The 11,205-nt window shown below is 40.6% G+C and overlaps 2 protein-coding genes across 2 annotated transcripts; one reads left to right on the top strand and one right to left on the bottom strand.

The window, feature by feature from the left end:
• Positions 1 to 757: 757 nt before the first annotated feature.
• Positions 758 to 3,442, bottom strand: LOC106962288 (carbohydrate sulfotransferase 2-like). The gene has a single exon (XM_015056607.1). The coding sequence runs from the start codon at positions 2,895 to 2,897 to the stop codon at positions 1,500 to 1,502; it is 1,398 nt and encodes a 465-aa protein (XP_014912093.1). The 5' UTR covers positions 2,898 to 3,442; the 3' UTR covers positions 758 to 1,499.
• Positions 3,443 to 6,945: 3,503 nt separating this feature from the next.
• LOC106962292 (short transient receptor potential channel 1-like) lies at positions 6,946 to 11,171 on the top strand. Its single transcript, XM_015056609.1, has 6 exons — positions 6,946 to 7,573; positions 8,096 to 8,250; positions 8,666 to 8,767; positions 8,901 to 9,103; positions 10,141 to 10,272; positions 10,713 to 11,171. Exons 1-6 carry the CDS (start codon positions 7,408 to 7,410, stop codon positions 10,966 to 10,968), a joined length of 1,014 nt encoding a protein of 337 aa, XP_014912095.1. The 5' UTR covers positions 6,946 to 7,407; the 3' UTR covers positions 10,969 to 11,171.
• The last annotated feature ends 34 nt before the right edge of the window (positions 11,172 to 11,205 follow it).

Genomic DNA, 11,205 nt, shown 5'->3' on the forward strand with positions numbered 1-11,205 from the left:
TAAGGTCGTTGTTCATGACCAACATCTTGACTACTCTATGATACTTCAGAGAAAATGTTTTATGGACTGATGAAAATAAAGGTCTAACTTTTGGGAGAAGTGTATCCAGTTTAGCCTGCTGTAAAACTAAAACAGCATTTCAGAGAACAAACGTCATACCCACAGTCAAACAGGGTCAGAGTAGAGTGAGAGTCTGTTGCGTCAGGACTTAGACAAATTGTCGTAATTGATGAAGTCATGAATTCTGCTCTCTAGCAAAAGATCCCGACGGCCATCATTTCACTAGCTTAAGATCAAGTGCTCTTGGATTACAAAGCAGGAAACAATACACCAGCAAATAGCTCACAAACAATAAAAAGGACAATTTTAGAATGGCCTAGTCAAAGTCTGGATAAAAATCCTACTAAACACGCGGTGACTTGGCCTATAGTAAAACAAGCATTGGCCAAAATTTCTCCGTGGTGATGTAAAATATTCACATATATGGTTCAAACAGCTTTTTCCCCAAATAAATCAAATCATAACTTAAACAGCACATGTTGTATTTACTCATTTTATCTTGTAACATACAAGTGTGTCAAAAAAAAAGTGAAAAACAGAAACTCTGTTAGGAGGCAAATTATGTTTCAAAGCACTAACTAATTTCAAAGTCTAGACACAAGCAAAATGAGACTGAATATTTCTTCAGTTTGAAAATGTTACACTCACAAATGATGCATAAAGTCATTTACTGTGAACTTTACTCAATGCAATATTATTTTTTTAGTTCAGGTGTTTTCATAAGAGCAAGCAATTGTAAACATTTGAAGATGGTAGAACAGAATGCTCACACTGACACAAAGAGAGGTTGTCCTGCTCCAGAGTTATGACCAAAAGTCCACAGTGCATGTCAACATCCTACAAGGACGTTGTCACAAAATGAAATGACAGATAAAAAAAAAAAAACTGTATAAAGTACTACTGCTGTTCTGATGAGACTTCTAACTATGGCACGTCATCAAACCAAATCACTGATTGTCTCTGACTTTAACGGGGTATTAAAAATAAAAATGATTTTTAAAATATGTTACTACTTTTTTTTTCCTTTCATCTACTAGTTTTTCTTTTCACTTGTACAGACAGTATGGAGAGTGAAAAATTATATATATATATATATATATATATATATATTTTTTTTTAAGATTTTAAACATTCAAAAATAACTTCAAAAACATCAACTTTGTAGTGTCATAGTAATACCAAGATACATAAATTATCCTTTTGTTTCCTATCTTAAGTCATTGTCCCACAGCCGGTGTTCCTGTATAAAAGAAGTGTACAAACTGCAGCTCGAAAACAAGATATACATTCCAAATGTAGCCAGCCGGAGCTCCTTTAACACTTGAACGTAAAGCTTTAATTCCACAATAAGAGGAAACGGCACTGCATGGAAAAATGAACATTAAATTAAAAAGGTCTTTGGTGGCGAGGAGGATGCTTTTGTTTTGTTTTTTTTTTCTTCACAGTTTGGAGCGCGTCAGCAGCGATTTGCTCAAATCCTTGGCCTCCCCGGCTGTTCTCACCCTCTCGTACCCCAGGACGGACATGGAGTGGTGGCAGTAGTCTTCCACCTGCTTGATCTGCTGGATGCTGAGCACCATCCTCCAAGCGCTGGCTGCCTGCGTGGCGTTCCGGGAGGAGACGATGAAGGGCTTGGAGGAGGAGCTGGAGCCGCTGGTCATGTTCAGCGCAAACGACTCAATGTCATGGTTGGTGGTGAGGTTGGCGAAGCGGTAAACGCTCCTCAGGGTCTTGACGGGGTTCTCCACCAGGTCCTCGTACCGCACGGCCATGTACTTCCCCTTCAGCCAACCTGGAGGGTTCAAGGCAGTCCTCAGAGTCCTGGAGGTGCGGTCGCAGATCACCTCCATGGCTCCGATGGAATGGTAGTCGGAGCCGTCCTTCTTGTTGACCTTGTGGCCGGGATCTACGAAAGGTATCCGGCGCAGTTTAGGGTCCCTGCTGCGGACCACCTGTAAGTTCTCCCTAATCAGGCCGTGTCTGGATTTGATCCTTGAGTTTGCCACTGCCCGAGGGTCTCTAACCAAATGGATCACTTTCAGATCCAAGGATGGGTCCTCCATCAGAGGGGCGAGAACGTTTACATCCAAAATGCGCACCCCTTTAATGACTATAGTGTTGTACTTTAGGCACTCATCCTCCAACAGTCTAAGGCTCTGTGGGGGACACTTTTTGCACACCTTATCATCCACCATCCCCACCACCTCCTTCCTGTAGGCTGAGCACAGGGGGTAGGAGCACACAACCTTGTTCAGCGTGGCACCAAACAGCCCTAGGGAGGTAAAGTTTTTGCCTCCGGGGCTGTTGTAAAGTTGGAAAACAGACAGATCGCAGCGATACAAGGAGCTCAACATGTCTCTGGCCGCCCCCTGCAGAGACACCGCATCACCAGGGTACAGCTTCTGCCAGATGTGCCACATAGGCTCATACAAGAAGAACACTTCTGGATTTTGGTTGAAAAGCTCACCGAAGAAGGAGGACCCCGACCTCCAGGTGGTCAGGACGTAGATGAGCTGTCTCTTCTTAGCCAGGGAGGGCCTGTAGAGAAAGCGAATGTCCGATCTGCTCTGATAGGTGGTGCTCCTCATCTGATGGTTGCACTGCTGAGGCTCCTTGGTCCATTTATAATTGGCCAAATTGAGCATGGTGAGCACCAGCAGCAGGAAATAGGCCATGAATAACACAATCCTCTTCCTGCGCAGCACTTTCATCACGATCCCAGGCTGTGCTATTATCTTGGTATGATTCCTGTAGGTTTTGAGCTTTCTCCCAAAGCCAGCATCCTTCTCCCAAGGCGCTGTCAACTTCAGTGGTTGATGGTATTGTTTGCTTCTCATCTGTAACCCCTGGAGAGAGTGGCTCCCACCACTGGGCAGAGCTCTTTACATCGACAGTAATGCACCAAGGCGCGCTCTGTAATGTGTATGCTGGGAATTTATTTTCCAGTTGATTAGGTAATATATTTTCCAAAAACCCGATTCACTGCACTGCGCAATGTTCCTCATTGGAGCGGTGGTGGATGGTGGTGATGATGATGATGGAGACGTTTAGGTTGTCCATACCGAGCGCTGCAACGATCCGCAACAACACAGGAAGGAGCCGCCGCCGTCTTCTTCATTGTAACAGACGCCCTGTTTGCTCATGTTCAGCGGGGGCATCTCTGCGCAGATACTGTCTGATGCATCTTTGAAAACACAGCCGGGCTGAGATCCACACATAGACACGGTGCAACAAATCAAAATGAGTCCTGCGCGAACGGCTCAAATCATCTGGATGCAATAAAGCAGCGCCAAGTCTGCATCCGCAGTCACGGATTTAAGAATCTCCCACATAGCGACCTCCTCTGCTTGTCTAACTGCCACACACTGAACGGGTTCAGTCCAAATGCAGGCGCAGAGGCCCGCCCTCTGACGCGCTGCATTGGTCCAATTGGTGACGTAATGCGGTAAGTAGCTCCTTTATTGGGTTTTGTCCCCAGTCTGTCTCCAGCGCCTCCCACATAGAGACGTAAAGAATAGAAGACGTGAGCTTCCACGCCATATTGTGAGGGACAAATTCGTCGAGAAAAATGAGGGGGTTTCTGAATAAAACATTAACATAATTTTATTTTTCTGCTCATTTTTATAAATCACTTTACGCAAAATAGGATATGCTTCTTTTTTACTACTAAATAGAAGCCACCTCTGACACAAAAGTGACCTATATCTGTGAATCAAAATAAGCTCGAGCATCTAGTTCGAAAGACAATACACGTAAAATGTACCTAAATGTCCGTAAAATGTATCTTAACTTTAAAAATATCCCAAGCCACTAAAATTAGCTAAATTTTTTTGGTTGTGATGCTTAACAATGTTAGATTTGTTTAAAATGTCCACGATTTTAAGTTGTAATAATAATAATAATAATGAAATTATAAAAGGGAAGTGTCACAAATGTTCACTTAAATTTTAGTGAACATAAAATAGTAATATATGAGCATTAACAATAACAACAAGCATAATTAGTATTAGTAGTAGTTGTAACAGAATAAAAGTATGTACTTATTATTTACGTGACTGTAACTTCAACCTGCATAGAGAATGTTTTGCAATTATGATCAACATAACTATTTATATATCACTTCTCTACAGTATCACAACACATCGCACGGTCACGAGCTTGGCCTAAAATTGGCAAAATTGTCTTTTACAGCTTTTGTGTCTCAACAACAACGCCACTCAAAATGTGGCCTCATGTTAACGTATGATGTTGATCTCACTGTTGTACATCTGTGTTGTGCAGAGATGGCTCATCGTGAAAGCTTTTATTATAAGCCATAGAGGTCTCCACCCATCCTGCCTTTAAAAAAAGTTCAAGAGAAAGCGCTTTGAAGCTCTTCATTATTTCACGGCCCCACATCGCATCGTGTACTGAAATCCATACTTTAATACAAAATATGTTCTATTTCATCTACTTTTATGTACATTAGATGGGAAACTTGTCTGTTGGGAGGACTTAGCGTCCCAGATTAAGTGCATGTTTTCACCACTCCAGTCTCGGGATTGATTTTTTTCTATCTGTTCAGGCATAACATTATGACTAATGACCGGAGACGTTAGTGTGGCAGTGATCGGGTGAAATGATCATTTAACCCTAACCATAAGTTTGCCCATCTGTAATGGCCACATGGGTTTTTCTTATTTCATAAAATATATATATATATATATATATATATATATATATATATATATATATAAAAATAATAAATATATTTAAAAAAAATAGTAATCACAATGGAATATCAGCTTTTTCAGCGAAAATCCTTAAATTATCCCTAATGATCTAAAAAGATAATTAAAATTTCCTTGCTTTGTAAAGAATATGACCGCATTTGTCTGCATAATACACATGCTTCATCGGTAGTAAAAATGCTTGCAGATGTTCTAAAAACTTTGAACAGACTGCCCTCTGCTGGATAACGGCGTGTTCACCCCTCACAATAACACAATCAATGCAACGCATTTAATTTATATAAAACCCCCAGAAATTTAAGACATGGGCCTATTTCAATGTAGTGATTCGTTAAGTAACCGTTACATTCAATTTTTTTTTCTTTCAATATAAGTAGTAGCAAATAAAAGGTGAAGTGAATAAATAATGTCAAATTAGAAAAAAAAAAGAGTATTTGTTGAATCAATACATCAGCCATTTAATTTGATAAATTCAGAGTTTACTTTGCATATAGAACACATAAAATGTGCAGGATAAAGGATAACTTTTTATCCAACAGCACACATAGGCCTGAACTGCTTCTTATCAAATCATTTTAAGGGATTGAGTCTGGATTTCATGTAAAATCTTCTTTTTACCCAACTGCCTGCCAGGCTTTCATCTTGACAGAACTTTTTTATTTATGTTTATAGCTGCTAGTACTATTTTGTCAAACTGCAAAAATAATCCCAACTTCCTCAGTCCTCTCTGGTAAAACATCTAAAGATGTTAAGTGTTCTGACATGCTGGTGGAAAACTCCACATCTGCTCCATTAAGGCCTGGCAAGGACTCCATCAGTCTAGATATAATTAATTTCACAAATAGATGTCCAAACATATCTATTGCACAGTTAAGCCTCCATTACCGGCCACTGAATTTAATGCAGAAAATAACCCAGACATAAACTTTGATACGATTTCTAGCCCAGTGTGCTGAGATACGGAGTCTAGAAAAAGTAGTTATATTCTATCAATGTTTTGATCTTTTGAAAACACTTTCAATGTGTTTTCAAAAGATTAAGATTAAATGATACATGTTTTTTTTTTTTTTGGTTTTTTGTTTTTTTTTGGTTGTTTGTTTTTGGGGGTTTTTTAATAATAAGAATTTGACAAGTGTGTTCAGTCTCTTTTGCTCTGATACCATGATATGAATTCCATTTCAAACAACAAAGTCATCTGTACAGTAAAAAGAATGCATGTATGTAAGTATGGATGTATATTAATCAAAATATAAATGTAGCGGTTTTGTGAAGGTGGTTCAAAGATCTGTTAAAAAATAAAATAAAAAATAAAAAAACAGTAAAGATCAAGGAACACACCAGGTAAGTATGAAATGAAGTTGGAGAGGAATGTAAATCAGTTTCCTAAACTTAGGACACCGCAAGAAACATTGCTTTATCCATTTTTTTAAAATTACTTTTATCGTTTAGTTTATAGATACAGATACAAGATATTAGATAAAGGCAATCCGATGCCTGCATAACAGTGTTTGTAGTGTAGCCAATTTGTAATTCATCATGAAAATAATATCATCTAACTGCAAATCTAGCAAATCATTTCTGACCATCTAAATCTAAATTGACAAGCCCTGCTAGGAGAACATTATTCACAGAAGCAACAAACAAGATGAACTACAAACATCCATACCTAAAGTGCCAGTATTTGTTGACATATTTGCCATGCACCCCACAAAACTGTCCTTTATTAAAGAATGGTAAAAAAAAAAAAAAAATGTCCTCCCTTTGCTGAAGGAAAGCTGTGAAAATTTCAATTAGCTTTTTTCAGGGTCACCAAACAATGCCTCTCCCCCGCAAAAACAATAATACCTAATAAATCAAACGCTGCAATCAAAGAGCAACTTTAGAATAATATTTGCTTAATATATCATAATAGCAGGGACATATACTCCGCATAGTATTAAAAAAAGAGGATGGTTTGATGTTTAACAGTACAGCGTGCAAATAAATGCAGGTGCATAAATGCTGTAGCAAAGCTCTGTAAATAACTTGCAGCATTGTGCGCTTTTTGCTGCATAACATTTCAAGTCTCTGCCTCTGCACAGCCTATACGGTCAGCACAAACAGTACACAAAGCAGCACTGTTACGTAATTCTGAGTCTCACACACACACACACACACACACGCACACTGCGCTGCGCGCGCACGAAGGAAGCGCGTGCGACTCGGAGGAGGAAACATGCGCAGTAGCGTCCTCGTCAGCAGCATCAGGACCAAAAAGATCCCAGCAGCAAACCTGCGATGTGGGACAGAAGATGGTGCGTGCAAACACGGCGAAAGGAATGACATTTTTGTTTTTCTTGGCGTAAGCAGTCGTTCGACTCCGTTAATCCAGTTTAATCGAGCCTGAGGTCGGATAGTCGGTAGCGGGAAGGTTGTGTTTAGACGCACTAAAGAGAACGCAACGCCTCGGAGTGTGTTGACCACACAGGAAGATTTCTCCCGATGACGACGCTGTAAACCTGCCTCCGTTCCGCTCCGACTCGCTTCCTGGAAGGATTCCTCCACTGTCCAGCCACACATAGCAGTAACAAGGACGATGACGGGCTTTCTTGTGTGATGTTCGCAGCTTTCTAGTGGGATGCACATCAGTGCTTGGCCGTACTCGCTCTCCGTCGTAATGGCAGCTCTTTACCAGGGCACGGACACCTCCTCCCCCGACAAATTCCTGGCCTTGAAAGACGTGAGAGAAGTAAAAGAGGAGACGACGCTGGACGAGAAGCTCTTCCTGCTGGCATGCGAGAAAGGTTCGCCCATCTACCGACCCCCCCACCCCTCACCTCCTTTTGAGCTATGTTAGGCTTTTCATTTACTAGAAGCTCGTATTTACCTGCAGTGATGCAGTCAGGCCAGCAGTAGAACATAATCCGCAAATCGGGGAGTGGGGGGTGGGGGGGGGTAGATGAGTAATGTAACTGTCTGCATGTTACAGGATTCATCTGCTGAATCTCCACAGCTCCTAACAAGGAGATGAAGCTGATGAGTTAAACGCAGGTCAAATAGCACAGAGGCATGGGCATTCTCAACGAGTCATTGATAAGTTCACAGATTCACCATATAAAGCCTCTGTAAACACAGCGGAGAAGCCAAGTTATTCTGCTTTGAGGGAGATGTTATTGTTAAGTAAAGATTTAGGAGGCTGCTTCCTGTTCTGTCTCACCACTTTCCTTGTAACTACTGCTGAGGTCTGGGGGCGTCTCCTTTAAACATCTTCGAAAGAATCACTTGAAAGCCACTTGTGAGTTTTATGAACAATTTTGTCTCCTCAGGTGACTATTACATGGTGAAGAAGCTGCTGGAGGAGAACCGCCATGGGGAGCTCAACGTCAACTGTGTGGATGTGCTGGGCCGGGACGCGGTGACCATCACCATCGAGAATGAAAACCTGGACATCCTGCAGCTTCTGCTCGAGCACGGCTGCCAGGTATGTCAGAAATGAGGATCCAGTGACCTGCAAATGTCGTTTTGCACGTCACTGGATTTATACTGGGAGTTCTTTGCATATTCTACATTGCAGTTCACATTTTTTTTATTATTCACCCTTTATATTTAACTTGCAAATCAGGCTGATACCAAACCGTCTTTGGAATAACACTTTCTTAGGTCAGTTTCATGTCCAGTCAAAGTCCAGGCCGAGATCCTATTGAAATCCTTTGGCAATGTTTGGAAATTTTCTGCAACCAGTTTAAATGAGGTATTTTTCAAATAGTTAGGCTACATGTGCAAAGCCGGTAAAAGGTGTGAGTATTTTAGCAAAGCATTTTATATTTTTCTTTCCCTCTGTCTGCTTTTTTTGTTTCCGCCCCCCTTTTTTTTCTAAAATTATGTTTTTCTCAAAGGCCACAGATGCCCTGCTGGTGGCCATAGACTCGGAGGTTGTGGGTGCCGTGGACATCCTCCTCAACCACAGACCAAGACGCTCCTCCAAGCCCTCTATCGCTGTAAGTCCCCCGTTATTGCAGGTTATTAAAACATCTTTCCAGACTCAAATAACCGAGTACCACAGCATGTAATTTTTCTTTCTTTTTTTTTTTTTTTTTTTAGTTTTTAATACTTGCTTGCTGTGCTTTTCAGAAACTGATGCAGCGGATCCAGAACCCAGAGTACTCCACCACCATGGATGTGGCTCCTGTTATCCTGGCAGCGCACAGAAATAATTATGAGATCCTCACCATGCTGCTAAAACAGGACATCTCCCTCCCTCGGCCTCACGCTGTAGGCTGCGAGTGCATGCTGTGCAATGCTAAAAACAAGAAGGACAGCTTAAGGCACTCCAGGTACATGCTAATGCAGTGACTTATAGCTATTTAAAAAATGGCATAAAGTGGTTTTCATGATGGCTTGCTGTATGCAAAGCAATCATTTGTAGAAAGTGTGTAGCTGTACTTTGAATTGTTTTATGTCTGTCGACACAGAGGACTACTGACGCAATGTGTCGCTTTTTCTGCTTAGCAAAAAACAGCATTTAGCATTTGTACTATGTAGCTGTTTTACTCTGACATGTAAAAGAGATTTAAAGTCTAACTTAAGCAAAAGGGAGAAAAAAAACAAACAAACAACCCACTGTGTTTTCCCCAGGGGAATTGGTACGTTTTGCTTTCGGATTACACCTTGGATTGAAAGATGTGATTTTACTGAGTTGTTTTGCTGGGCAATTTTATTTTCTGTCCCACGCAGCGGTCTGAATGAATCAATGTGTGGCTTCTCTGCCAAGCAACACAGAGCTTTAAGCAGGGCCAATTCAAGAAAACTGAATGTTTATTTTATCCAACGCATACTTCTGCTTATTGGGAATGTCGAAACTTAACATTTAGTTTTGAAGCATTTGTAGCAGGACTGTGGTTGGTGCTTTAACCTTAAAACAACTGATGCATCTGTAGCTCGGCACTTTTCATGCTGATTGATAGTCTACTATTAAGATCTTTAACTTCTTCCAATGACCCTTCTTTTTTGCACATGCAATGATTTAAGAATACAAATATAACACCATCCACATTTATTGGAACATCTGGTAAAGATGTGTAAAAATAAATCCATCTTTAATTGCAATAACATAATCTCACTTTGAATAAGCGTTTTGTTGTTGTTGTTTTCCTTTATTTTATACTACCTTTGTTTTTATTTTTCTAAATAAGCGACTATGATATGTAATTGCACACCAAAGCAGTTACATAGAGTTAATGAACTTTAATTAGTTTATACATGTTCCCTAATATTGGCTATGTGCTTTTTCAGTTGAATTCTCACTTTTGGGCAACTTCGATCCCCCTTTTTTTTTCTTTCTTTTTTGTCTTAATAAAACTTTGTCCTTCAGGTTCCGACTCGACATCTACCGCTGCCTGGCGAGCCCCTCCCTTATCATGCTGACCGAGGAGGACCCCATACTGCGAGCATTTGAGCTGAGCGCAGACCTGAAGGAGCTCAGCCTTGTCGAGGTCGAATTCAGGTGAAAATATTGCTTACTCATTAGCCATTTCTCTGTCAATTTAGGCAAGGCAAGGCAAGGCAAGTTTATTTATATAGCACTTTAAAACAGTACCACTGACCAAAGTGCTGTACAATCACAAGATTAAACAAATAAAAATCAAAATTAAAACACATCAAAACCAACAATGCATTATTATTCATTTGTCCAGCCATAAACTGCCATAAATTCATCTTTCACTTTTGGACTTATCCTTTAAAAAATAGTTAAATAACACTGCTTCTTCTGTGAGTAATGTTCTCCTTGCAGGGCCTGTCAATTCAATCTAAAAAAAAACAACAACAAAAAACTATGGAATTTTAAAGTAAAAACTGTGCAGGTCTCTCCCTTTCAGCACAAACAATGATACTATAAGCTATAGATCTGAACAGGATATGTTTAAAAACCTATCTCTGCTGTAGGAATGACTACGAAGAGCTGGCGAAACAGTGCAAGATGTTTGCCAAGGATCTTCTGGCTCAGGCTCGAAACTCTCGAGAGCTGGAAGTGATTCTCAATCACACCTCCAGCGACGATCATGTCGACAAGAGGGGCCTGATGGAGGAGCGCATGAACCTTAGCCGGCTTAAGCTAGCCATCAAGTACAACCAAAAAGAGGTAGGCTGGAGAAAGTCTGCAACTCCAAAAGCTCACAGGTTTCATTACTTTTGTTATTGATCTCCTGTACTGTACTTGCTGTCATATTTATGAGCTACAGTAGCACGCTGTGAACTTGTCTTTAGGGAACAAAAGTTTGGCAGTTTAAAGTGCTTCCTTAAGGCAACAGCGGTCAAAGATAAACTTAAACTCTAAGTTTGAAGCTGCTAAATGATTTATAGCCTGCAAGGTTCTGTGTGAAAAATGTGCCTTGTGTTGTACAGCTAGCATCCCAGTGCTTCCTACTTTAGAATAAAA

Source organism: Poecilia latipinna, unplaced genomic scaffold (assembly GCF_001443285.1).
Source record: "Poecilia latipinna isolate Pla-1442-1.1 unplaced genomic scaffold, P_latipinna-1.0 Scaffold1395, whole genome shotgun sequence".
NCBI lineage: Eukaryota > Metazoa > Chordata > Actinopteri > Cyprinodontiformes > Poeciliidae > Poecilia > Poecilia latipinna.